General features: G+C 41.2%; 2 protein-coding genes across 4 annotated transcripts in view; one reads left to right on the top strand and one right to left on the bottom strand.

Annotated features, from left to right (window-relative positions):
* Nucleotides 1-685: 685 nt before the first annotated feature.
* On the top strand, nucleotides 686-14946 carry dpf2 (double PHD fingers 2). Of its 2 annotated transcripts, XM_088321625.1 has the most exons (12): nucleotides 686-773; nucleotides 5616-5776; nucleotides 7129-7236; nucleotides 7324-7502; nucleotides 7623-7715; nucleotides 9543-9624; nucleotides 9820-9861; nucleotides 10502-10642; nucleotides 10712-10843; nucleotides 10921-11033; nucleotides 11117-11198; nucleotides 13004-14946. In XM_088321625.1, exons 1-12 carry the CDS (start codon nucleotides 742-744, stop codon nucleotides 13078-13080), a joined length of 1242 nt encoding a protein of 413 aa, XP_088177751.1. In that variant the 5' UTR covers nucleotides 686-741; the 3' UTR covers nucleotides 13081-14946. The 2 variants fall into 2 exon arrangements, with proteins under 2 accessions (XP_088177751.1, XP_088177752.1); XM_088321626.1 differs by lacking the exon at nucleotides 9820-9861.
* A 76-nt stretch (nucleotides 14947-15022) lies between these two features.
* LOC148348893 (sodium/potassium/calcium exchanger 3) overlaps nucleotides 15023-27901 on the bottom strand; it is a 36095-nt gene continuing 23216 nt past the window's right edge. For both annotated transcript variants that reach the window (XM_088321619.1, XM_088321618.1), the window contains exons 3-16: nucleotides 23377-23453; nucleotides 23241-23315; nucleotides 21742-21826; nucleotides 21577-21680; nucleotides 21428-21502; nucleotides 21313-21338; nucleotides 20100-20153; nucleotides 19895-20037; nucleotides 19666-19835; nucleotides 17883-18072; nucleotides 17538-17819; nucleotides 16168-16280; nucleotides 16025-16090; nucleotides 15023-15953 (exon numbers count right to left, since the gene is read on the bottom strand). In XM_088321619.1, the coding sequence (XP_088177745.1) occupies nucleotides 15843-15953; nucleotides 16025-16090; nucleotides 16168-16280; nucleotides 17538-17819; nucleotides 17883-18072; nucleotides 19666-19835; nucleotides 19895-20037; nucleotides 20100-20153; nucleotides 21313-21338; nucleotides 21428-21502; nucleotides 21577-21680; nucleotides 21742-21826; nucleotides 23241-23315; nucleotides 23377-23453 (1571 nt within the window). In that variant the 3' untranslated portion in view covers nucleotides 15023-15842. The remainder of the gene's footprint in view (nucleotides 15954-16024; nucleotides 16091-16167; nucleotides 16281-17537; nucleotides 17820-17882; nucleotides 18073-19665; nucleotides 19836-19894; nucleotides 20038-20099; nucleotides 20154-21312; nucleotides 21339-21427; nucleotides 21503-21576; nucleotides 21681-21741; nucleotides 21827-23240; nucleotides 23316-23376; nucleotides 23454-27901) is intronic.

The following is a 27901-nucleotide window of genomic DNA, read 5'->3' as shown; positions in this document are numbered from 1 at the left end:
TTAACAGTAGTCAAAGAAATGCAACCCTAACTGACTGTATCTTTTGTAAAAGCTAAAGAAATGTATGAGATTTTTTTTTATAGGAATTTTTTTTTAAAAAGTAGAAAAAAACAGGAAAAAAGAAGAAAAGGTTTGTGTTGCATTCAAATAATTTCCAATTACACCAAGTCAATCTTGTTGCCAACATTGTACTTCCAGTAAACAAATGTGATTGAATACAGTTGTGTATCGTGCAACCGACTCAATAAGCCCTCAAAAATGTTAGTATTATGCGACAAAATATATCAGGAAAAAAAGAAATGGAAATCTTGTGAAAGAATTGTAAAAACAAACGACGTTTGTAGGCCGTACAACCTTTGCAATAGTACATGAGTCAATTCAATCAAAAGAGAAAAATAATTTTGCATTGCCGGAAACTCAGCAAAATGTAACTTGATGTCAAGTTTTGGACATGTTGGATAATTAATTATCTTACCACACTTGGGATTGCCGTTGCTCACTGTTGTTTCAAGCGTTGCTCACTGACTTTGTGTGAACGCTCAGACCCGTAAGGAAAATGACAGGGAACATTGGTTCCAAGTATTCACGCCTGAGCCTCGAACGAATCCACGCGATTAACGGCGTTACCGTGCCCGTTAAAGCAAATCACCCTGCAATGACAAGCCTTAACCGCTAAGCGGCGCAAAGTGGTCACCGCTCACCGTTTCCCAGCAGCCCCCCGGAGCTGCAAACGGAAGCAAGATGGCAGCTGTCGTCGAGAATGTTGTCAAACTGTAAGTCTTCCACTTTCTTACACTTTACTCTCAATTCAAGACGACGAAACTGCTCACGTGCGGTGACTATAAGTCTGCTATTAGCCTCCGAGTGGGCGCTTTTTATCGAACAACACCCCCCGTTGGTCGGTTGAAGGTTAGGAGACGTCGACTGTCTGTTGGTCGTGTCCTCCAATGAAAGCCGAAGAGTTAGCAAGCACATATTAAACGTCTTTAAACTTGTCTGGTAACTTTAGAACTACGAGAAAAATATACGTTGTGTGTCTTTAAGTACATTCATTTAATGGTTAGTTTCCATAGTTCAGCGTTCTCAACCAGCGTTGACAGTTCACAATACAGCGATTGCCAAGTGGCTAAAGTTAGCCAAAGTTGTTGCGTTAGGGCTAACTTGTTGATCTTTAAACTGACGAGTCTTGGGTACGTTACTTTAAAAAAGTAAATAGTTATAGTTACTCACTACTTCTTCCTCACCGAATTAGTAGGCAGGGTTGGGTAGGGTTACTTTAACTTGATTACTTTTAATGACTTTTGGATGACTCCAATACCAAATATGCTCATAAAAGACAAAAGAAACTCAATAGGAATAAAATGACTCCATTTTGTGCAGGCTTGGGGAGTAACTGAATAAATGGAACGGCAAAAATGATGTCGGCAAGCTGTTTGGATTTATGTTCATTTTGTTTCTGTGGTATTTGATGTTCGTTTTGCCAGAGATCAAAGCCAGGGGAGAAAGCTTACCACGTGTTGTGAGTCATCATTTTATTCAAATTGAGTTTCTCTTGTCATTTATGAGCATATTTGGTATTGGAGTCATCCAAAAGTCATTGATAGTAATCCAGTTAAAGTAACCCTACTCGACCCTACTTGTTGATCTTTAAACTAACGATTCGTCATCAGTCTTGGGCACGTTACTTTAAAAAAGTAAATAGTTATAGTTACTCGCTACTTCTTCCTCGCGGAATTAGTAACTGATCGACTCTATAGTGAAAGTTACGAGTTACCAGGGAAAGTAACTTTTCATCCATCCATCCATTATCTGCACCGATTATCCTCATTAGGGTCGCGGGGGTGCTGGAGCCCATCTCAGCTATCTTCGGGCAGTGGGCAGGGGACACAGAGACAGACAACTCGCTCGCTCATTCACATCTAGGGACAATTTGGACCCGACAATCAACCTGAAATGCATGTTTCTGGGAATGGGGTAGGAAATGGAGAGCCCGGAGGAAACCCACGCGAGCACGGGGAGAACAAGCAAACTCCACACAGGAGGTTCGAACACATGATCTCAGAAATGTGCCGTTAACCGCTGCGTCGCCGTGCTGCCAGTAACTTTTCAAATAACGTAAAAAAATTGAATATTTTCTGAGCAGTATTCGAGTCAGTTGAATAGAGAACAGACAGGTAGTTGTGTTTCTGAACCATGTCATATTTATTTCACCTCACAGCAATATATTTTTCCTACACTTGAAATGCAACAAAAAGAAACAGTAAACAATATCAGAAATAATCAGTAAACAATATAAAGTTATGTTTATCATTTAAATGGTCTGCATGTCTATAGCACTTTTCAAGTCACTGAAGAGCTCCCGAAGCGATTTACAATGTGCTTCACACTTACCCATTCGCTCACATTTTATCGGGATTGCTTCAGAAAATACAATCTTCCCTTTCCTATCGGATTATTGCCTCCAAATGAATCTAGTCACTGATACCTCTTGTTGTTTTTGATTGAGAAAAATGAGTTATTCGTGGTCTGAATTGGATAATGTTTGAATTTTTATATAATGAACAGGGTTCGTAAATATTTTTTTATAGCCGGATTTCAGCACTTCTAAAGACTTTCAATGCCAATTTTCCAATTTATTCAATAGGGGAAAAACAAAACAATAGAAAAAATACAAAAAAAAGGAAAAAAGAGAGATTAAAAGAAGAAAAAGGACACACCCTTTTATATACCCACATTAATACTGAAATAAAATGAAAATATTTATAAATTCACAAAAATAAAAACATTTTGACCTTAATTATCCTCAACACATTTGAAAGTCGATAAAAGAAAATTCCCCCAAAGTGCATGTCGACCGATTGTTTTGGAGGGAATGACACGAGATGCTGCAAATCAGCCCTCGTTTTTCTTTTCTTTCAGCGCATTAATAAATTCTTTATTGGTAATTTCGAACTAACAATTTTGTAGTCGCTATTTTTAATGGTGACATTATCCAATAAGTCCAAAATAATGCACCGCTTTTGACCGGCAGTTACATTAACGGCGTTGTAATGACAGAAAATATAATTAGTTTGTTATCCCGTTACTGGAAAAAGAGTGTGACATGAATAGTTTTGTTACCGTAAAATTCGGACTATAAGCCCAACTCTGCAGCTTATGCAACGATGCAGGTAATAGATGCGTTTTTTGTAATGGCCGCCAGGGGGCGCACGAGCAGTAAAGGTAAGAGGGAGACACGTGTAATATATGTGTCGAGAGAGACGCAAGTTACGTTAAACTTTGTGCTTTGTGCGTGAATAAACTAGCATGAACAAACCCTCGTATCAATCTAAAGAGGAGCACTAACAACCATTTTGGGAATCATTTTACATGTCTGTTTATTTGTAAACGGAAATAATGCGGTGAAACGAAAGCCGATTCGAGCCGAGGAGCACATCACTACTGTCAAGTAACAGCATTATTAAGTACGCACGAGTTATGAAGTTTAGCAAAGATGCTTGACGTGGTTCACTTCTGTTTGACGATGGTTTCCAACGGTTGCTTCACATGACTTCAGATGATGTTTTGGTAAGAAACTGCCTTGAAGCATCACCAAAGGGAATGGATTCAAAAAACATCGATGCGTGAAAAACCAGCGACGGTTCAAACAAACCGGAGCTCTTAGACTATTCAATCGATTGTGTTCAAATGGCTTAGTGTCTTGAAGCATGTCGCATAAAAGGGTGCGGTGAGTCGTGACGTTAGTTCGTGAACAACCGAAGCAATTGTGTCAAACGTTTTCAGTGGTTTAAAACGTTTCACACAGTTGAGTCCAGTGATTCACCAGCCGTGATACTGACGGAATAAATCTCATCGCATCTACAGGACATTGAACAAAACCGCTTCTTCCCGACAGCATTATTAGAATAGAATACAATAGAATAGAATATACCTTTATTGTCATTGTTACAACATGGGATATATTGTGACAACGAAATTGGACGTGGCACTCCAGTTCCACATTTTACAGTGAGGATAAGGAAAACAAACAGATAAAGGAACAAAGAAGGTGTTTTAACTGTCTTTGTTGTATAGGCTTTGTTTCCTCCGGAGGGGGGCTGTATGAGGGGTTAAGGGACAGACAGAGATGGGCGGATCCAACGAGATGTTTGATCTTACTGTACACACGGTCCAGTGTTTTTTCCCTAATTGCTCAGTCCACGTGTTGAATGGATTTGGGAAGTACAGTCCTTAAACATGCCCGATTAAAGTCGCCGGCGACGATAAAAGCTCCGTCGGGGTGTGCAAGCTGCTATTTATTGATAGCAGCGGGCAGGAGATTTAGCGCTATGCAAACGTTAGCATCCGGTGGAACATAAACAGCAAGCACAATGACCACAGTTAGCTCTCTCGGTAGATAGAAGGGTCTACAGACTCTACACGATACTGCTAGAAACTCTATATCGAGTGAGCAGTGTTACCACCCCGGACTCCCATCTACAGCGTTCATGAGCTTATTGTTCAGTACAACTGCCACCGTGAATATGCAAATGCTTATTATGTATCAATATATATATATATATATATATTTTTTTTTTTTTTTAAACAGTTTTATCTTTTAGCCCATTTTAACACACACTTAATAGAAAAAATATGTAATTTAAACTCTCTAAGGACATCTCAAACTACACACCCCACTTCTAAGAAAACCATATCATGCCAAAAGTACAAATAGAAAAAAAGTAGATGTAGAATATGAAGAATCAAGTATCTCTTATATCTAAAACAGACTACACCATTTTTGGAGTCTTTCACAATTGGTGCCAAATTACCCGACGGTCACACTACAAGTAGCATTGATAGTATAATTACACCCTAAATGTACTGTTATGCATACAGCAATGAAGAAATACATTTAAAAGTAGCAGGTCTTATCCGCTTTGCATGAATAAGTCCTGTATTTTTCTGGATACAATTTTAGTCTTGCTTTTTTTATAGGTGAACTGCTAAAATCAATTCTACGGTGGAAGTTAATGATAACGACACTAGCTTGCATCTGTGATGGAGTTTTTTTTAGATTTGAATCATGCAAAGTTGTGTGGCATAAGTTAACCTCGAACACTACACTTCCAACAGGGTTCAAACCGGTGCTTGAAATCCTTGAAAATGCTGTTTTATGAAGTGTCATCGCCCCCACGCATCTCGGCCCAAATGCCATTTTAATGAACAACGGCTAGAAAATACAAAATATGTCTAAAACGTGGAACAAATTCAGGCGCTGCATGCTGCAGTTTTCAAAAAAATAATCCAAAATCTGCCCCCTCCAGTCAGTTGACAGGTAATTCACAGAGATTACCTACGAATGTACCACTTAACTATAAAATTATTTGCTACATCTAAATGGGGCACGATGAAATGATGATTTATTATGGACATTTTTTATAGGCCTTTTCAAGAATTAAGATGGCGTGTCCCATTGGTAAATGTCTTAATGGTACTGGAGACATTGGAAAATTGTCTGAAATTCGACCACGAAAAAGGTGTATGAACCCTGTTCTAGTTTTATGCAATGTCAAAGTTGAAATCTTCTTTCTGTTTATTGTTGTTGTTGATATCACATCTTTTTATGTCCCTAGGTTAGGAGAGCAGTACTATAGAGATGCCATGGAACAATGCCACAACTACAATGCCCGCTTGTGTGCGGAGAGGAGTGTGCGCATGCCCTTCCTTGACTCCCAAACAGGCGTGGCTCAGAGCAACTGCTACATTTGGATGGAGAAGAGGCACAGAGGCCCTGGTAAGGACTAGTCAAGTCATATTTATTTGTGACGCCCTTAATCACAAAGAGTCTCAAAGGGCTGCACAGGTTATTGCACAGACTATTATGACACCAACCCCTGATCTGGAACCAACATGAGGGCAAGGAAAAACTCAAAAACCTCAACATGAGGAAAATGAAGAAACCTTGAGAAGGGACCGCACATGTGGAATCCCCCCTTTCAGGATGACCAGACAGCAAAGGATGTTGCAATTACAAATAATACAGAGATATTGTCCACAAAAAGTATAGGTTATTCATATGCTATAGAGTAGAGGTGTGTTTTAAGCTTGGATTTAAACATTTCCACTGAGGTTGCCATCGGATCTCAGGGGGAAGAGCATTCCACAGCACCGGTTCCCGGATGGAGAACGCTCTCGGACCTGCGGAACACTTCTTGGCTCTTGGGATCAGACCGGCGCTTTCAGAACGAAGGCTTCGGACCGGAACATTAGGGGAAATCAGATCTGAAAGTTATGAGGAAGCAAGTCCATGTATGATTTTGTATAATACTAAGAGAACCTTGAAATTCAAGTCAAGTCAAGTCATTTTTATTTGTATAGCCCTTAATCACAATAAGTCTCTAACCTTGAAATCACATCTTAGGCTAACAGGGAGCCAATGCAGGTTAGTCAAAATCGGCGCGATGTGATCGGACTTTTTTGTCCTAGTTAAAAGACTCGCTGCAGCATTTTGTACCAGCTGAAGACTCTCGATTCTGGACTTAGGGAGACCGGGGAGTAGTGCATTACAGTCATCGAGACGGGAGGTAACAAATGCGTGAATTATAATCTCCGCATCCCACTGAGACAGCGTGGGATGAATTTTAGCAATGTTGCAAAGATGGAAGAAAGCGGTTCTAGTCATTTTCTTCACATGTGTTTGAAAGGACAGATCGGGATCAAATATGACACCTACATTTTTAACTGAGTCACTCAGTGTGATGCGACATTTGTCAATGTTCACAGCAGTTTTTGAGAATAAGTCACGGCATTTGGATAGACCAAGAACTAACATTTCGGTCTTTTCAGAGTTAAGACGCAAGAAATTGAGTGACATTCATTCTTTTATCTCAGTGAGGCAGGCCTCTAAATTTCCACCATTTAGTGTGGCAGATTCCTCCAACGGAAGATAGAGTTGAGTGTCATCTGGGTAGCAGTGGAAACTGATATTATACTTGCGAATAATTTCACCTAATGGAAGCATGTAAATGCTGAAAAGAAGGAATAGAATTCAGGTGTTTTAAAAAAAAAATGTTTACTGTCAGGCAAAGGTATGGGCAAAGGGGTGTAAAATCTGCATACATTTATAAAAGTGGTTTTGCTCCTTAGGCAAGGCCCCTGGCCAGCTCTATACTTATCCTTCCAGAAGATGGAGGAAGAAAAGAAAATCGCAACCTCCCGAGGACCCTCGTCTCATCTTTCCCTCAGCCAAGTCAGGTATTTTGTATTGGGATGTTCTTGGCGCCCCGTGCCGAACAAAAGTGAAATATTAAGCTTTGCCCGTGTTTGCGTTTGACTTTGCAGAGATCGATTTAGGGCTGAAGAAGGATGTGCTTTTGTCATCCGACGGCAGTAGCCTGGAGGCTTTGCTCAAGGGCGACTCTTTGGAGAAACGCACCCCCGCTGATCTGCGAGCATCGGAGGAAGACTCCAACCTCAGTGACTACGCCGCCGGCTTGAACCACTCCGCGCGCAACAGAAAGGTTCTGCCTAAACATTTTAAATCGCAGGTCGACCGCAAAAATATAACAAAAACATGTCCTGTGATAATCTAGTTGAAACAATCGAACTTTGTTATAAAACTTGTCACTTGCGTGTGCCAGAAAATCCTGGATCCGGATGACTTTCTCGATGACCTGGACGACGAGGATTACGAAGAAGACACGCCTAAAAGAAGAGGAAAAGGAAAGGGGAAGGTAAATAAACGCTTCGGTCAAGTAAACACTTTTGAACAGTTTGTTTTGGATAGAAATAATGATTTGTGCTATTATGTTCCCTCCCCATCTAAAAAGTTGTGATGGTGTTATTTTACCTTTCCCCAACTTTTTTTTTTTTTTTAGACCGAGCACCAGAGTGCACCAGTACAGATTATTATATAATTAAATGTATTATATGTTTGTTTGTTCTTTTTTTATTTAAAATTGAGGGTGTGTAGCCACACCCTCACTATCAGGTTGGCCCCCTTGGCCGACCTAATACTGGGCTAGCGTTTTCTTTTAAATGGTGAGATTTCTGCTTCCTTTTAAATTTGATTTCCCAAAGTTGCTATTGATCCTTTGCACACACGTGACCTAACCACGTGACGACACCATGACGGACGGTAGTAACCCGTAGTAAACAGTGATTGAGGTCAGTAAACATTAGACTTCAACAACAAAAAAAGCAGCTATACTATTCAACACCATTGGCAAAAACTAGTCAAACCAATATTGTCCAGCTGTCTGGTGAGGTGGCTCACCTTGTCGGAAAGCACAATGGGCGCGCTATTTAGAGAAACCCAGGATGACACATCTAAACAGATCGTCCAGTCCGGCTGACTTCAGTCCACACCATCTCCACCACTATATTGTAAATGGAGTATCCCCATACACTGGTGCTGATCTAAAAGCTTATCAAAGTCTGGATGCTTACCAGTTCTTTGTAGCTGGTATGCATTACTGTATTTCGTTTTGCCGACAAATGCTCAGGGTGTGAAATGTTCCCTTTGCGTAAAGGTTACTGAAACGACTTTGTTTTAGGGGGAATGTAATAAAACAGTAAACCAACGGGGTATTTGCACCATGTATAGAAATCACTTTTGATCATGTTGAAAATAGTTATTTTGGTGAAATGTTTTCTCTGAGGCGGCACAGTCAAGGAGTGGTTAGCGCATCCGCGGCACAGTTCTAAGGTCATGGGTTCGAATCCACCTACCAGCCTTCCTGTGCGGAGTTTGCATGTTCTCCCTGGGCCAGTGTGGGTTTTCTCCCGGCACTCCGGTTTCCTTCCACATTCCAAAAACATGCATGTCAGTTGAATTGGCCGGTTCAAATCGTTCCTAGGTGTGAGTGAGCGTCTGAATGGTTGTTTGTCTCTGTGTGCCCTGTGACAGGTTAGCAACCAGTTCGGGGTGTCCCCTGCCCACTGCCCAGAGATGGCTGGGATTGGTTCCAGCACCCTGCTTTTCTCTTATGAACATTAGTCTCTCATTTCACCATTGGTATTTTGGCAGTTCATTTCGGCGTAATAAGATTTTAATAAGTAGCTCAGGAGGTAGAGCGATCGTTTTAGGATTAAGGGATCCCAGTTCAAATCCCGGCTTGTCCGTATTACATGCCGAAGTGTCCTTGGGTAAGACACTGAAACCCTAATAAGCAGGTTAGCGCCTTACATGGCTGCACAGATCACGGCCGCTATTGGGAAATGTGAAGCACAATGTAAAGCGCTTTGGGAAGTCATTGACTTGAAAAGCACTATAGAAATGCAGATCATTTCATTTCAGATCATTCTGTCTTTATCAAAATAGACACAAATCAGGCTCACAAGTTTCCCCACTGCACAGGAATACATCACCGTGGAAAAAAGTGGTGGTCATATTCTTTTGTCGTGGTATTGGTGTTTCTTTCAACTCAACTGCCGTGCGCTCAAGTGCGTCTTGCTGTCCGCCATGGCTTTCATCCTGCCAGAAAAGGCAACATGACGTCACGTGCAAACGGTCAATAGAAACCTCTTCAGTCATGATTTTAAGCATGGCGTGTTTCTAGGGTCGCAGCGTGGGCGGTAGCAGCAGGAAAAAGCTGGACTCTGCAGCTTTGGAGGAGCGAGACAAGCCTTACGCGTGTGACAGTAAGTGACGGCGACAGTGCGTGACTTTGTCTCAATCTCCTCCATCTTGTCTCTGCCGCCTAGAATCCCGCCAGCTAGCATAGCCACTGTGCACTTCATCAAGTTTTTGATTTCATGTGTGTTGTTTCCTACTGGAGGGGTCATATTCTTCTAAGTGTCTGTCTGTGCTTTCTTGTCTCCTTCCCTCTCTTTCAGACGCTATCAAACAAAAGCATAATTGCAAACCTTCTGAAAAAGGTACATCGGCTTCCTTCCTTCGTGCTCTGCGTTTCATGTGCTCGCTCGTCACTTTTGTCATGGTTGCTTTCTGCTCGTGCTTTTTCGGGCTTTTAAAACGAGATGAAACAAAAACATTTAAACTACAATTGAACCGTAGATTTGAAAAAGTAGACGTGTTTCACAGTTATTTACGCTTGCCTTTGTGTATGCACCATGCATCCACGCCACAACACGCACTGCTTCTCAGAACTCATTAACAGGTTTTTTTTATTTCATTTCTCAGTTCTTTAAGTCATGTTTAAAGCTGTGTTTAAGGACTTATTTTCTTCAAAATCCGGGTTTAGTTTATCCAAGGGGGTTTTTCAACATACCATTACACATAATGTATGCCAGCACGAAATACAATCCCCGAGGTCCAGTTTGGACCATTAAATCTATAAACATCTAAAAATAATTATAAAATTAAAGCTCATATAGAAGGAAATTTAATCACCAGGCTTGAATATTGAAGATGAAAATGCAGAAGGTTTGAAGTTCAAAGAATTGAGTTTTGAAGTTGAAAGAATTGAGGGTTATCAGTTATATAATCCTGTCATCAATTACAATCCTGAAAATTATATATCTAATATCTGATTTTTTTTTCCGATGTTGGCTTCAGTCTGCGGCAAGCGCTACAAGAACCGCCCTGGCCTTAGCTACCACTACACCCACTCACATTTGGCTGATGAGGAGGGCGAAGATAGGGAAGAGATGGAGGTTGTTGAGCCACCGCTACCGCCACCACCAGAAACGCCCAAAAGTAAGTATTCGAGCCCAGTTGGCATTTGCTGGACTTCTCCGAGCTTTTTTTAAATATATTTGTTGGCAGCACCCAAGAGGGGCCCGGACGGGTTGGCACTTCCCAACAAGTACTGCGACTTCTGCCTGGGAGATAACAAAACCAACCTCAAGACGGGCCAGTCCGAAGAGCTGGTGTCCTGCTCGGACTGCGGACGCTCGGGTGGGTAACCTTGCGCTCGGGCTCGCCCTCCCCCCCTCACCGTCCAATTGCGTTCAATGAATGTGTGCCCGTTTCAGGTCACCCGTCCTGCCTGCAATTCACAACCATCATGATGGCCGCCGTCAAGACATATCGCTGGCAGTGCATCGAGTGCAAGTGCTGCAACATGTGTGGCACCTCTGAAAACGATGTGAGATTTCTTTTCTCGCACCGGATTTTGCCATTGAAAGCACGCGGAACTCTTCAAATATGTTCCTGCATCTTTTGTTGAAGGACCAGCTGCTCTTTTGCGACGACTGCGATCGAGGGTACCACATGTACTGTCTCAAGCCGCCAATGGCAGAGCCTCCAGAAGGTACGTGCAGTTGTTTACAATTTCTATACAGTGTTTAGATCTCTTCCTGCCTTGATTGACAAAAACGAAAATCGGTTGATAATTTTGATCAAGTTTTATTATTTCACTTTATTTTTAGAGTTTTTTTCAATCAAATTTATTAAGCAATACTATTTTTAAATACCATGACTCGTTGATGTGGAGTGTGTTGGTTTGAGGTGTCCTTAAAAAGTTGAAAGGTGTAATATTTTCTCTATTAACTATGTGTTAACAATTCCCAACTGAGTTCAAAATAACCCCATTTAATTGTTTGTTTTTCCGTGACGCCTATCCGCTTTAGCTTACTTTTAGCAAAAATGATGGGGGGCGGAACACACCAGGTAGGATGAATGGGAGGGGCAGGGGTGGGATGGTGAGTAACCTCACGATTGTCCCCTTGTTTCCATTTTTTAGTGTAGCATGAAAATGATAAAAGAAAAAGCCTGCTTGAAGTACAGTCCAAACGCCGACCCAAACCCCAAGAAAGATGAAAAAATAGTTTATTTCTAGCCGTCTCACATTCTTGTACTTGCCTGCGCGACATAAGGAGCTTGACAGAGGCATCAATGATGACACAAGTCAGAAGATGGTAGCGGCTAGTTGACCAAAAAATCCAAATAGAACCCCTTTAAGTGCAAGCTGTTTTTAATAATTGACCATCCAAAGTGTGTTGGTTTTCGCAAAATCCCACTACTGAGCTTTTCTTTTCTCTTTTTCTGTACTACTACTTTTGTCATAAGTTGATTTTATTACCACTGCCAACTAGTGGCTGGAGTCACTCAGTCCATTATCAAACTGGCTTGATTTTCAGAGAATGCAAAGGCATGGATCCGCCTCTTACAATCGTAAAAGTACTTGACTGCACTAAAGCGACTTTGTGTATTATTTACAACCTCCTAGTGATATTGGATGCTGTGGCAGGGAACGCGCCATATCCTATGCACTGGATCACTATGGATACAGAAACGCACAGAAAGGCATTACGTTTTATCTCATCATCACACTATTTTTATCCGCGGTACCATGTTAGAAAACGGAGAAAACAGAAAGTCGTTTTGAAATATATGAGTTACTGCAGAAAAGCACGAGGTAAACAACTTTCTTTGGTGTATCTGATGATGAATCAGACTTTGAAGGACATTGAATAAATACGTTATAAAGTTAATGTTGGTATTTTGTTTATAGTTTACGTTGTCCAATAATTTATTTTAATCATTGTTGCGCATTATCTTACAATGCTTAGGGCTGAGAGAAAGTGAAACAAAACTTCAGATTTTTAATTACTTTGTTTTCTCTAACATTTGTATCTTGTACCGTGACTAAAAAATAGTGTGATAAGAGCTTGCTATTTTATACGCCATCTATGTCCCTTGAGGCCTGGTGGTTAGGATTCGGCGCTCTTACTGTCACTATCCAGCTTCGATTCCCTAATGCAACCATTATTATGCAATTGAGGTCAGTAAAATATTTCAACTGATCAATAATTGCCCAAATATGGTAATTTACTGGTATGGATTCCCAATTGTTTCCATTTATAAGGCGCATGTTCAAATTTAAACCCAAGTTGGGGTTTTTAGTCAATGTGTGCTTTATAGTCTGGAAAATAAGGTATATTGATTCATAGGAGTTTGACATCCCTTCTCCAAGGGTTGTGAAACCAAAAATGAAAGAATAAAAGGGACAGGTTTTTAAAATCCTAATGTATCAAACACAACAAATCATATTTATTGTTTTGTTTTTCATGATTTCAAACAGGCCTCTCCACTAAACGTATTCTTGTCCATTAGGGAGCTGGAGTTGTCACCTCTGCGTGAACCTCCTGAAAGAAAAAGCGTCCATCTACCAGAAGCAGGACACGTCGTGATGGCCGCTCCTTCTGCGCACATTCTTGTGTCGTGTATTGAGGACGTCGCACGATTGTGTCCAGAGGGAGGCTGCCGTCGCTCCAAAGGGAAGTACACACAACCGCGCTCGCTCGGCTCTTTCAGAACGTTTCGTCGGCTGGAATCAAGTAGCAGATGTAGTGTTTTTTCCCCCTCCCCTCAACAAGTTTTCTTTTCAGTACACTGTAGCGCATGTCGTTGTCTTTTTATTTTTTAGATCCCTTTCAGTGCTGCACGCAAGCTAAAACTGGTGTAAGATATGGACATTAAGTGCAATGGATTATTCTTATGAGAAAGATGTTTGACACATTAGGAAAAATAGTAGCAATACTTGGTCACTTGGAGACACTTTTCTGAACCATTTGCAGGAACATGTTGTGTGTGCTTTAAAAATCTAAACAAATTCTTACCCTGTTAGAAATAATTGTGCTCATTTTAACTACCATTTTCGTCATGCGGATAACCAAAATAATTAAAATGAGTCGGTGGTGAGAAGGGTGTGGGGGAAATGCCCAATTTATTTATGCATAAAGCGTACTCCTAATCTTTGATTGAAAAAATAATTACGTTCGCTTCACTTTTCAGCTCAAATTAAGCGTAGTCAGTGACATTGTTGAATCCGTGCGGCCATTATTAAAATCCTCTATTGACGATGTAAACTATGAACACAATACCAACGTAAAATTTACAATGAATTTATTTAATGCCCCCCAGAGACAGAATCATTATCATATATAACCAGTTACTTCCCTCATCACGCCTTTGTCTTTCAGGACAACATTGTTCTATGCATTCTTACATTTGTCTCTGGTACTGTGCAGAACAATAGTATGATAATGAAATCAAATCAAATGCCTTTTCATATGTCATATCCCCGCTGGTCTAATGGTTAGAATTCTACACGCTCGCCGGGTTCAATTCCTGTTGCATCCAATGTTTTGCGATTGTGGTCAGTGATTATTTTCGTCTGATCAACCATTGCACAAATACAGTAATTTACTGTGAAACGTCGTGTATAACACACACACTTTTTTTTTTTCAGTTGAAAAAAAGCGCACTCTACAGGATTTTCATGCCTGATTATGTGACAATTATTTTTCTAGAAAAAAACCCAAGATGTTTTGGTAAGGCAGGACGTTATCAAGTATCGGTAGGAAAATTATTATGCATTCCTTTTTATGAAACAGTATAGACAAATATTCTGAAGCTAGAGCTCTCTGATAAAGGAACACTAGGATGTACATAAAAATGCACTGCATCCCACTTTGAAAAAATATTTTGCCTTAACTCAGGAAGCATTTGTATTATCCCTGCAATCCATTAGAAAAATTAATAAGTAGAATTGCTACAACTGGTTTTGAACTTTAACTGAACGTTTTTCTGCGCTTTTATTTGTGTCACTGGCGGTATGTGTTTAGTTTCTCATCTGTACATGAAGGGTGCAACTGTCTTTTCCTGGCCTCCTTTTTTTTTTGTCTCCTAGAGCATTTAGTTGACCTGGGGGAAAAAGACCCTCAAACATATTGCTGTGTTCTAACAGTCTGGCCACATTTCTATATTTTATGCAGAGCTCCTTTTTTCTAGCCATGGTTTGCTGCTGTAGGACGCTGGCTCAAATGAGGGTTTTTTCTGCGTGTGGTAAAAGCCCCTGATTGGTCCATTTGATTTAAACGTGGTTAAAAATAGTTGGTCATTGCGGGAGAGCCAAGAACAGTCAGAGCTTTAAGTTAGATTTTTCTGGAAACTTTTACTGAAAGATCATTTCAGGTGACTACTATAAAGCTGACAAATAGAATGTTTTGTTGTACATTTCACTGTAGGAAAATTAAAGAGATCTTGTGCACTGATGTGTTTCTGTACATGCAGCAGACACTGGTTGTTTTCAAAAACCCACATTGCGTTCTCAAATGACAAATCCGATAATATTGCCTCACTATTTTATTGCACTCAAGATAGAACTGTTTATAGCAATGACAGATAAAAAACATTTACCCTATTACATTGGAATCAATATAACATTGCCACGGAACAGCCATACGACAAAACACTCTTCCGTCTGATGTGTGTAAAAACCGACAGCAGTAAAATAGTCTACACACTGAAAATTATTCTTCTCTAGTTTCAATATTAAAAATGCCACAAAAGTAGTTACTATAAATCTAAGTCAAATATTTAGCATATACAAAAATCCTTGGCAAGGAGTCAAGTGTAATATTCTTAACATCCATTCCAAAGTTAAATCCCTTTGGTGGAACATTAAGACTTTGATTTGTTATCCGTAAGTACCAAAATCTGACAAATTATTTACGGCATAGAAAAATATCAAATTATTTCAACAGTGTAGAGCATTTGTTGTATTGCATTTAATTTATGCATGAAGCTTTAAAAGGCTTGTGCTTAAATAAAATATTCCACCAAAGTGAAGTCAATAGATTCCCATCGTACAAGTAAACATTCTTCGTACCCCGGAACCGTTAACTATTTCATCGTAACGCTTTTAAACAAGACTATTGGCCAATCCCTTAACTTACTTCAAACTGTACATCACTATTTGAAACACCGCATTTCAATCTTATTTCCACAATTTAGGTTTAAGCCTCAATGGTTGTTGCTAGATCATGTCAACCAAACATCGAGGAGAAGAAACCATAAACACTGTTTTGCTTTTCAGCATGGAACAAAAACCAATAAATAGACGGCAGTACTGTCCAACACGAAGAACTGGAAAAAGGGGAAGGTGAATTCACATGTGACCGAAAAGAATGGAGCAGAGCAGGAAGACCGTGTAGAGGAACAGCAGGCCAAAACCGAGGCGCCGATCCAGCCGCCAGTGGTTCAAATGAACGCTCGTCACCTGCGGGGAAATGGCCAGAACGTGGCTCGTTTTACCAAATGTGTCGACGTGCTATTTAAGCTTTGACTCACAGTCAGGAAAACGGACGCCAGCAACAGGACCACGGAATAAACCAGTCCTTTGTTGTTGATGGGCACCTGTGAAGAAGACCTCGAGCTTGTCACCGGATGTCAATCTTATCAGGTAACTAGTTATCTGACTAACGACAACTTACAGAAGAGCCATGGTCCACCAGCAGGGTGCGCAGCGCCCACGGGAAACCCAGACCCAGCAAGATGTCAAAAATGTTGCTGCCGATGGAGTTGGACACGGCCATGTCCCCCATGCCTGAAGAAACCAGATAGGAGAGTCCAGCAATTCCGGTTCAGTAGTACTACTTATGAGCTTAATTTTTTATGGTATGAGGGGAGCAATTGGCGAAAGTTCACAATGGGGATATGGGTTTTTTAGATAGATACTTTCTTTTTAAGGCGGATACCGATTGTTAGTTTTTAAAAGAGGCGATGTTCTTTCGCTGTAAAAGCTTAAAAATGGACATATGAAATTTGTAATAGATCCCTGAACATTTTTACCGGAAATAAATGAGAATTTCAACAGATGACTAATCTTTCACTTAAACCCAAAAACTAATTGTGCAGGAAATAAAATTAGGCTAGGCAACAACTCTTAGAAAAGCTACATGAAAATCTAAATAACACCTTGATTTTTTTTTTACATTAATAAAAATGTCAATACAACCAATATGACTTAAAACAAAGTGCATCTAAATTTTAACAGAGCTTGCAAATTGAAAAGGTGTAAGTAATCCTGTTTTCGAGCCAGATTGACAAATTCATGTTATGTAACAGCTAATCACTCAGCCTTCCACATGCTTTTTATGGTCTCCATCAATCACAAACACACGCTTGGTTAATGAACCAATAAGAGCTAATATATCAGTCTCCACCTGAACTTGCTAAAACAAGTAAATTACACTATTTACGCCATCTCTTAATGACACAGACTTTTCAAAATCTAAATTATCAGTGGCTTGATTCTGGTCTGCAACGTGTGGAGTCTGGAAAGTTTTTGTTTCAGTGGCTCCGCCCCCAGTCGCTTCTCCAATCAGACAACGCGGGGTGGGTAGAGACGATCGAGTAAGATAATGGCAAAGTTTTCTGCTGCTCCTCTTCTCGGTTTTAAATATATTTAATCAGCCAGTCCAATGAATAAAAACGCCTATACCAATATCCGTCAAATTCCCAAATATCGGTGCCAATAAGCAGTCATCCTCTAGTTGACAGGTATGGAATTTAGACAGTCAATGCGTGAACACTTACTCTGCGCTTTAAATTGAGGTTACTTAGACTTTAAGTAAACGCCAACTCAAAACATTTTTAGAGCACAATTCTTTTGCCGGTAGTAGTTTGCATTGAAAAAGCGAATGCCGGTGGTAAGCAGTTACAAGCGGTCTCTAGTGGTAGCCTCTGGGACTGCTTGTGAACTTAATTTTTGGAACAAAACAATACTTGGTGCACAAATTCCCGTGTCTAGAGGTGCTTGTATGAAGAGCTACCAGTGTACTACTGTTTTCTTCCTACCCACCTTGCCGTGCGACGATGAGGCTGGCCATGCAGTCAGGCACGCTGGTCCCTGCCGCCAAGAAGGTGATGCCCATAATGTAGTCTGGGATGTCTAAGGTGTGGCTCACGATGGTGACCATCCACACCATGAGGTAGGAGAAGACTGCGATCCACAGCGTGGATGCCACAAAGGTGACCATGAACCAGCGATGCCAGCGCCGCAACACGCAGTTTGGGACGGTGCAGTACAGCAGGAGGCTCAGAGGCCACGCCATCACCCACTTGATTCTAGCCAGGCAGCCGGCTGACACAAAGCACAGACGAGGGCATTCAAAGCTGTGCCTTGTCCACCATGGGACTTCCTCACCTGGGACACGCAGGGGACGGAAGGTACCGTCTTCCTCGGTCTCCGGCTTGCCCGCCGACTCGGCGTGTCCTACGCCGTTTTCCACGCCGCAGCAGGACCTCTTTGGGCTGTCGGCAGCCGAGCCCCCCTGGGACTCGAGGCCGGCCTCGCTGCCCCGCGGGCTCTTGGAACTCCGGATAAGCTTCTGCCTCTGGGAGGAAAAGCCAGGGTTTGTACAGGCGCTTGAAATCCTTGAAAATGCTTATATTTTGACAATGTGTTTTCTAGGTCAGGATCATGCTTGAAATCTTTGCCATATATTTAGGCAGTCTGACCCAATAGACCATGCAATGAATGAAGAATAAACAAGCTTGCTTAAAAATGACACTGAAAATGGCTCCTGACAATCTAGCGGTTATGTAAAGTGTCACTGCCCCCTATAGGTCGCACCCAATAGGACAGCTCTATTTAAAAAAGCTTTTAGCTCGAATCAATGATATAGATAATATATCATATATAGATCTATATCTAAGCACCAAATTTTATAATATGGAGATTTCTGCAAAACACATGAAATATAAACTAAAGTATTCACAAATGTACAAAAAAAGGCAAAAATCATGTCAGTTTACTGACACAGAATGATCGTACATCAAACATCTCACAGTAGCACAAAATATGTGCTAGCGGTAGGATAACATTTTGACTTTCTTTAAGGTACTAGAACAAATTGGACTTGAGAGTGCTTGAATTTGGCCATAAAGGTGTATTAACGCTGAAAAAAAGATGACACTTGAAAACTTGTATCTATTATACTATAGAAAGCAGACCACAAAATGGTGCCTTCGTACTGTAATAAATGAGGAAATCATGAAAAATAATGGTCATACCTATTCGAGTGTAAACACCTTGGCCACCAGGGGGAAATGAAAGACGAACGGATGAAGTGTTTCAGGCCATTCGATATGCCATTTGCTGCAACAACGCACTTGCAGATTGGCTTCGACAACCTTATTCACAAAAATGGAAAGTCTAGAAGCGTTGGGTAACAATTCAAGACAAAAAGGAAAAAAATGACCTATAAAGAGCAGGAAAAATAATGAGCATATTTTGGCCTCACTTTAATTACATAGATTGCTCTAGTGTGCATTCAATCTTAGAGACTGCTGAACTTTAGCTTTTTTGTCTTACTTAATTTATAATTTTGGCGTATTTGTCAGAAGATCTGTGTCTAAATTGGTTAACGGAATCTTTTTTTTTTTTTTTTTTTTTGCATTTTATCATTTGTTTGACGCACTGTAGTGTTAATCGTTTTCTTTTTTTTTTGTGGTTTAATTTAAATCTGTTCAGTGTGGAAAAAGCTAAAACATTTGTGTTTTTTAGATCTCTTAATATTTATATTTCATGTGTTTTGCAGCAACCTTTAAAACATATGAAATGACTAATTACTAAATGATTTGGTGCATAAAATTGTATTAATATTGATCATAATCTTTGAAAAAAAGAGCTGAAAGAGCCTATTCTTAGTGAGCTGAGCCAAAATTGTCAGTTTTAAAAATGAAGCTGTCCTCTAGAGTGCAAGCAGTAGGGGGCGTTGAAGCCTCACATGACAACGCCATTATGACAAGCCACCATCGCAAGCCAAGTAACAATTCCAAGCATTTTCGTGCACTTCACCCAAAATTCAAGCATGTTCCTGATTTTGAAAACACAACAACAATCAAACAGAGGTCCAAACCCTGACTGCAGATAACACCAAGTGAAGGTGTCAATTCTGTCTAGCCCCGGGGCAACTGCACGTTACCTCGCTAATGAGCACACGCCCCGCCATGGAGAGTCTGGTACGAGGCGAAAAGTGCGGACTGATCATGACACGCAGGCCGGCGTCGGGGAAAGACAGCTTGTGGGGGCTCAAGATCAGAAGCTCATCCACCATGATGACCGGTGGAGGGCTCTCCTGATGATGAACCTGAGCTGCAGACGGAACCCAGAATGAGATGATTTCCGCGTCAAAAGGATTCCCACTTCCAAACCTTTGTTCAGGAGGGACAAGGCGGTATGGCGACCCGAAGCCTCTTCGCCATTCTTATCCTCCCCCCGATCCTCCGAGGCGGCGCAACAAGGCCTGGCGTGCGCCAACTGTCGCATCACCAACGCCAGGAGGCGAGAGTTGAACCTGCAGACACGTGACGCGTCAATCCACCGCCAACATCTCGAGGGATAAGGCCGGCCTCTTACTTCATGATGATGATGTAGATCACGTACATGGTCATGAGGATTAAAGACTCCCACCTGCAAAGAAAATGCAGTTTCTTGTCAAACTCCACCTCAATTAGTGTAGTGTATTAACTCCAGTACTATTATAACCACGCAGTCAAAAAATGTTTTTTTATGCGTCCTGGGGTCAGCAACCCAAAATGATATGAGAGCTATAAAGGACCCACACACTATCTACCTTGGTCATATCCCTCAAGAGGGGTGACCTAACCCTGTGGTGAGGGGGCCTCTCCTCATGAGCGGTAAGAGAATTCTCCCACCGTGGTCCACTGCGTGTCTTAAGAGGAGACTAAAGTGGAGGGAGCGAGGGGACTGGGGATCCTCTCCTCTCTATCTCTACTCCCCTAAGAGACAGCAAGGCAAAGAAAGGGGGCGGGAGACCCAAAGGTTTCGCAAACCCTAGTTATAGGGTCACTAAACGTGAGAGGATGTGGAAGTAAAGCGACTGAGTGGAAAAAAGAGGAGATCGGAAGGATGATGATTAAAAGGAAGGTTGATGTGTTAGCCTTGAGTGAAACAAAGATGAAAGGACCCACACACAAAAAATGAAAAGCCTTATTTAAAATGCTTTGTAAAAAAAGAAAAAAAAAAATGGGCGTTCATTCATAAGTCAGGGGTGTCAAAGTCATATGGGCTCAGGGGCCACACTGGTGAGGAAAACTCACAGGGGCTGGACAAGCAAACAGAGGGAGAGCAAGAGAAAGGAAGAACAAAGAAAGTGAGATGAAGAAGAAAAAGCAAAACAAAAATAAGAGTGAAAAAATAAATAAATATTGAATGACGTTTTAACACTAGGAGGCGCTAACTCATACACAATTAGTAATCTATAAGAAAAATAAAGTAAAAATATACACTTATTTACCAAATTTACTTCAATGTTTTTACAGTGAACAAAATCCATTTTTGTTCACAGGTGTCATCAACATCAATAGATGGCATCTTACATTTCTTGCATATAGGTAAAAAAAAAGTGAGCAAAAAAGAAAATTCACCCGCAATAGGCCTATTTTCTACTGTTCTAAGCGTGCGCTCGGTGAAATACGATCGGGTTACTTAAAAAAACAAGGGGATGACCTTCACCAAGAACAATTCAGTGAAAAGTCAGCGCAGTATATCAGCTGGGATTCCATTTGGTTTGGGGATAAATCTTTGCTTTCATTCCAACTCCACTCACCAGACCACCACGGCATCATAAATGACCTTGGAAAAGACGGGAAAAAAAACACCGGATGATTGAAATTGGATGTCTTGCGGGGGAGGGGGGGTTGTCGGAACGCCTTGCACCTTACCCCGATCAGCGCGAGCACCGACAGGATGTAGTAGGAGGAGTCCCGAAACAAGGACCACCACGTCAGCTTCACCGTCTGCAAAGAAGCGCAAGGTGACCGTCGGCGTAGGGATCTATTTGATGGCGGAGGCGGCGGTGGGGTTTTCCCACCTGTCCGGCAAAGATCCCGCTCAGGCCGATGATGACCAGGATGTTGAAGACGGCCGAGCCCACGATGGTGCCCACTCCCACGTCCCCCTTGGTGATGAAGACGCCTGTCGGTCGCCACAGCTCAGACACAAAGCTCCCGAAGTTTGTCTTCTAAAAATTTCTCACCGATGAGCGACGTGAAGAGCTCCGGCGCCGAGCTTCCGGCTGCCATGAATGTCGCCCCGGCAACATCCTCGCTGAGCTGAAGATTCTAAGCAGAAAGGGAAACCATTTTGTTGCAACCAATAGACCACTTTCACCCCCCCTTCCACCTACAGACATGGTGCCAAAACCGAGGAACTTTGTAGGACACAGTTTGTCCCCCCTAGACAGCCTCCTCTCAGATTATTGGACAGGGGTCGTACGGGTGCTTGAAATCCTTGAAAAAGTTTGATTTACAATGTTGTGTTTTCAAGGTCAAGAAGATGCTTAAAGTTCGGGTAGAATGCTTGAAATTTCCACGTTTCTTGGCAGACTGAATCTTTTTTTTTTTCTTTTTTTTTTAATGTGCAAAAATAACGACTGCTGAGGTGGCTTGTCATGAGGGCGTTGTCACCGCCCCCTACTGGTCGCACCCAAGAGGACAGCTCTATTTAGACAACAGTTTCTTTGGTTTAGCTGAAATGAAATGATCTGCATTTCTATAGCGCTTTTCAAGTCAATGACTTCCCAAAGCGCTTTACAATGTGCTTCACATTTCCCAATAGCGGCCTTGCAGCCATGTAAGGCGCTAACCTGATTATTGGGGGTATTATGGGTTCAGTGTCTTACCCAAGGACACTTCCACATGTAACACGGACAAGCCGGGATTCGAACTGGGATCCCTTGATCCCAAGACGAGCGCTCTACCTCCTGAGCTACTGCCGCCCTGCTCACTGAGAAGAGCAGCCTCAGATTTGTATTTTTTATGATTTATTATCACTTATAATAAAACATTATACACCAAATAATATAGTAATTTTATACGTTTGGCAGGGAACCTCTGTCAAGTCTGCTTAAAAATGACACCAACATTGCTATCTTGTGGCTACTCCTTATCATCTCATTCTTCCCTTGTGATGAACTGCATCTGGCATTAGTTTGTATGGCATTGTCTTATGAAGCGCCTAAACAGGGCACTATGTAATGTGTATTAGTGCAAGGATTAGGTATCATTTATGGACATTTATTATGGGCCATGAAAAAAATCAGGTTGACGTTTCCCAAGGGTATATTGTAATGAACGGAACTTCCTGCAACTGAAAATCTAAGCTCCATTTAACTGTCATCTATATAGGAAGAGATTTGTCTCAAACGAATAGATTTGTGATTTACTTGAGGTCTAAAAACCATACAGCATATCTTGGTAAATGCACATGCAAGATTAAAAATGTAGCTCACAGATAGATTCGTTGCTCTGCAAAAATCATGATTCACACTGGGTTTTTTTCTGTAAGGGTACTGTAGAAATTGAACATTTCGCCATGAAAGTCCTTAAAGTGCTTGAATTTGCCCATGAAAATGGTGTAAAAGCCCTAAATATAGTAACATTGTAAAAACATAAGTGTTTTTTCAGATTTGCACATGAAAAACTGTTAGCCCTTTACGCTAATGTTAGCGACCCCAGATCGAGGAGGCTATCTTACCTCCGATATTTTCTCCAGGGACGGGACAAAGTAGTCATCACAGACGATGGCCAGAGCGTAGAACATGTAGATAGCCTACAGAGATTCCACGGTCAGAGGGAGGCCAACAAAGTCATCGGATAAGATAGATGCTCACGCAGAGAACATGCAGCAAGACGGCGCCGTTCCTCCTTTGCTCTTTGGTGAAGATGTCCTCGGGAAACTCGTGGATGGCTGCGAGACCGAGGCATTGAGAAAAAAACGTATGGTCAAAAGAAGATTACAGAGACAAACTATTGCCTCCTCTTTTGTGTCTTTCCTTTCTCTTAATACTCTCACTCCTAATCTCTCCTGGTCCCTGTATCCCTCCATCTCCTTGCTTATAATACGTGGAATGAGCAAACCTATGTGCCAAGTCAGACACTTTAGTTTGTGTTGTTATTGTTCTTGAAATGAGTGATATTGGGCAAATTAGCACATAGTCACTAGTTCAGAAAGATGTACCGTAAATCCCGGACTATAGAGCGCACCTGATTATAAGCCGCACCGACCACATTTTAAGAGGAAAACCGATTTTGTACACACACAAGCCGCACCTGTATATAAGCCGCACGCGCCCACATTTAAACATGTAACACAAACACAAAATTAACCCAAACCCGACTTCAAGTCCCGCGATTGAAACTAAATGTCCTTCATCAAAGTCCACAGTCCAAAAATCACAGCCGGCAAAATGAACGGAAAATGATACCGGTACTTAAGGTTTGATGCAGACCTGCAGAGTCCGGGTCCCGTTGAAAGTAATCCAAGGTAAAAAGTGTATATTTCCAAAGGTAAGGGTGGGAAAAATATATCAGATGAAGACATTTACTCACGCAACTCCTTTTTCTTTAACCAACTTTTTACTCCCTCTTCTTTCCTTGTCTGTCCCTCACCTTTAGCGGGCCCCACTTAAACTCGGCACCCCGCGTTTGTTCCGCCCCTCCTTTTTAACTCACCCGTGCAAAACATATCAGAATAAGTGTCTGAAATAAATACAAATAAATACATTACAAAAATATACAGTTGCAAATACATATTATACATGGGTTACACATATTTACAAAGACAGACGGTACACCGAGAGAGTTTTCAAAGCTTTAATGATAATAATATAACTTTCATCCCAAACGGTGCCTGTGACAGGGCAGTTAATGGTAGCAACACTTGAGCGCCGCTGGCGGCCGTCAGAAAAACGACATAAATTGGCCGCATCACTGAATAAGCCGCAGGGTTGAAAGTTAGGGAAAAAAGTAGCGGCTTGTAGTCCAAAATTTACGGTATCTCCTTTTTTATTTTGTACCTACTCACCGAAAAATATTCTATTCATGCAAAAATTACGAAAATAGGAGACAAGTCTTTTCAGGAAAGCAGTCATGAACCTATGGCTCTTTTCATGAGTACGTATACATGGCTCAGAGAAACAATTTAACTATTGCACATTTCGAAAGTTGGGTGATTTCTCCCCAGCTACAGGTTACAGTCAGGGTGTCACACCATCATACTCCATTTTGGCAGTAGGTCGCTCATTAAACTATGGATGTTCACTTTTAAGATACTTTATAATGAAAAACCCACTGATAACACTGCAAATAAATATAAACACCAGCACACCACTCAGAGCAATTTCGATTGGGTGAGCGGATCTATGCACACAGCACACTCAAGTCAAGTCATTTTTATTTGTATAGCCCTTAATCACAAAGTCTCAAGGGGCTGCTCTCTTGCTCAGTGCAGTCCACGCCAAAGTGAATACAACGATATCCTTATTGTTTGCAGTATTTTGTGACATATTTACTTAAGAACTCTGCTCGCACCTTGTTGTGAAACCATTATTTGGGACAAAAATGAGCCTCAACCATAAGTGACCGAGAAAGGGAGACAAATCTAAGTGATATATTTATTGTTATGGGATACATGCTCTAGCATTATTATAATTTCATAGATTTGATCAAAGTGACACACAGTGAAATAAAATGTGTCGAAGAATGAGCTCTTGTCCCTGGGAGCGGGTTTAGCGGTTTTGTTAAATATTAAAATGACATTTAAGTTGTATGCTTTTATGACCCAAAAAGGTTCCCGACCCCTGATCTAAGAGAGAATATTCTAATCTTAGTCAACAGAATTCTTAAAATAAGAAAAATCAGGCAGCACGGCGGCGCAGTGGTTAGCGCTTGTGCGGCACAGTTCATGTCATGGGAACCTGTTGTGGGTTCAAATCCAACTCCAGACTTCCTGTGCGGAGTTTGTATGTTCTCCCCGTGCTTGCGTGGGTTTCCTCCGGGCACTCCGGTTTCCTCCCACGTTCCAAAAACATGCATGTCGGGTTAATTGGCCGGTCCAAATTGTCCCTAGGTGTGAATGAGCCAATGACTTGTCTGTCTCTGTGTCCCCTGCCCACTGCCCGAAGATAGCTGAGCTCCAGCACCAAAATGCTTTATAATAATTGAACAATTTGGGCCTATTCAAGGTAAACAATTTTCTGCTTACGGGCTAAAATATTTATCACAGGGAATTAAAAAAATACAGTAAACAAAATATAATTTAGGTGTTAAGTTTATTTTTGTTTACATTAACAACAACAGTATCCAACTTAGGTCGACACATCTCTGAAAAGAATTGTAATGTTGAAATAGAAGTCAAGTCATTTTTATTTGTATAGCCCTTAATCACAAAGAGTTTCATCGGGCCGCACAGCCTATTGCACAGACTATTATGACACCACCCCCTGATCTGGAACCAACATGAGGGCAAGGAAAAACTCAAAAACCTCAACATGAGGAAAATGAAGAAACCTTGAGAAGGGACCGCACATGTGGCATCCCCCTTTTAGAGTTTTAAGTGACCAATCTTCACTCTTTACACTTCCAATAAATATCTTACCTCCCTTATTTGAAGTACACACAAACGCACAACATACAAATTATGATCATTGATCATAAATGTATTATTAAAAATCTTTCTCAATTTAGCTTGGGATATCCGGAGTCGTCATAAATTTGATCCGGCAGCTGCTTTTTCTCGAGGGAAAAAAAACCGTAGCAGATCATGCCGACTGATCTTCCTTCCCCACTTCCAACCCGACAGACGTACTGTTGAGTACCCCGGTTCTGGTTCAGAATCCAAGTGGGATGAAATTCAACTACTGGGGGGTGCGCTGGATTGTGTGTATGGAAGCGAGCAGGGGGGCATGCAGGGGGGGGGGGGCGACGCCAGCTAAAAATAGCCTCGTGCGGCAAATGCTAGAGGCTTCGCGAGCACACAAAGGAAAACGTCATTTGCGATGCACGACGTGAGCGATGATCCGTGTCGGCGATACGCGAGAGAGGGGTAACACCCCTCCTCTCTCCGCGGGAGCGGACGTTTAGAGCAGAGTTCGAAAATGTAAATGTTTGTGCAGTTATGTTTAGACTTTAGACACACTGTTCTGGGCCATCGGAGGCCCCCCGATACTTTTTCGAGAACAGGGTTGTCAAAACTCATTTTCACGGTAAGCCACATCAGTATCCTCAGAGGGCCTGATGGAAACCAAATGTAATTGGTATTAAAAAAAAAACCAAAGTACTCCTTCATGGAAAGTAACTTTGGGAAAAAATACATCACTACATCTATTATGTTGCCAATGACGTACAGGGATGAGCTCCGAGAAATTCGAGATACCGGTTGTCTTTCGAGCAAATAGTTTGTCTGATATGCCAGAAAAAAAATCCAAGAGTTTCCATACATGACCAGTAGAGACCAGGGCTGTTAGGTCATTCGTAGTCAATGTTCCCTGTCATTTTCCTTACGGGTCTAAGCATTCACACAAAGTCGGTGAGCAGCGCTTGAAACAACAGTGAGCAACCATAATCCCAAGTGTGGCAAGATAATTTATTATCAAACATGTCCAAAACTTGACATCAAGTTACATTTTGCGGAGTTTCCGGCAATGCTAAATTATTTTTCTCTTTTGAATGAATCGACTCATGTACGATGTCCTACAAACGTCGTTTGTTTTCACAATTCTTTCACGAGATATCCATTTTTTTTTTTCCTGATATATTTTCTCGCATAATATTAACATTTATGGGGGCTGATTGAGTCGGTTGTAAGATACACAACTGTACTTAATCACATTTTTGAGTGGAAGTACAATGTTGGCAACAAGATTCACTTGATATCATTGGAAATGATTTGAATGCAACACAAACTTTTTCTTCTTTTTTCCGTTTTTTTTTCTACTTTTAAATTCCTTAAAAAAAAAATTTCATTGTGTTTATTTTTTCCGCGCCGTTACTTTTTTCTTTTTGTTCTCTTTACTTTTTTTCCTATATTTCTTTTTTTTTCTGGCTTTTTTTCAAAATTTTTCCTTCTTTTTTCTCTTCCTTTTGTTTCATTTTTTCCTCAGCTTTTCACTACTTTTTCATTTTTTGTTCCATTTTCTCCCGTTCCTTTAAGTGATTTTGTGCATCATTTTACATAATATTCGGTCATGTTGGGATTAAAGGAGCAAAAACAATTCGAAAGAGCCGGTTCCCATACAAACTCTACTAACTTTACTCAACTTCGTTCTCCTTCGACTCGACTTCAAAATACCGCATTTAGGACACAACGTCAGGGAAACCTGTGTATTTTGACCTTCATGCACTGTAACTTTGACTTAA

Source organism: Urocampus carinirostris, chromosome 17 (assembly GCF_059441175.1).
Source record: "Urocampus carinirostris isolate Australia breed hairy pipefish chromosome 17, RoL_Ucar_1.0, whole genome shotgun sequence".
In the NCBI taxonomy this organism is placed as follows: domain Eukaryota; kingdom Metazoa; phylum Chordata; class Actinopteri; order Syngnathiformes; family Syngnathidae; genus Urocampus; species Urocampus carinirostris.
This window is presented reverse-complemented; position numbering and strand designations above follow the sequence as displayed.

What these genes read in the sequence shown, in the direction of transcription:
- dpf2 (XM_088321625.1), top strand. Translation starts at nt 742, where the DNA reads ATGGCAGCTGTCGTCGAGAATGTTGTCAAACT. An exon ending in ACTCCGCGCGCAACAGAAAG is followed by an intron (nt 7,503 to 7,622) that starts GTTCTGCCTAAA and finishes TGCGTGTGCCAG; the next exon opens with AAAATCCTGGATCCGGATGA. An exon ending in ACCACCAGAAACGCCCAAAA is followed by an intron (nt 10,643 to 10,711) that starts GTAAGTATTCGA and finishes ATTTGTTGGCAG; the next exon opens with CACCCAAGAGGGGCCCGGAC.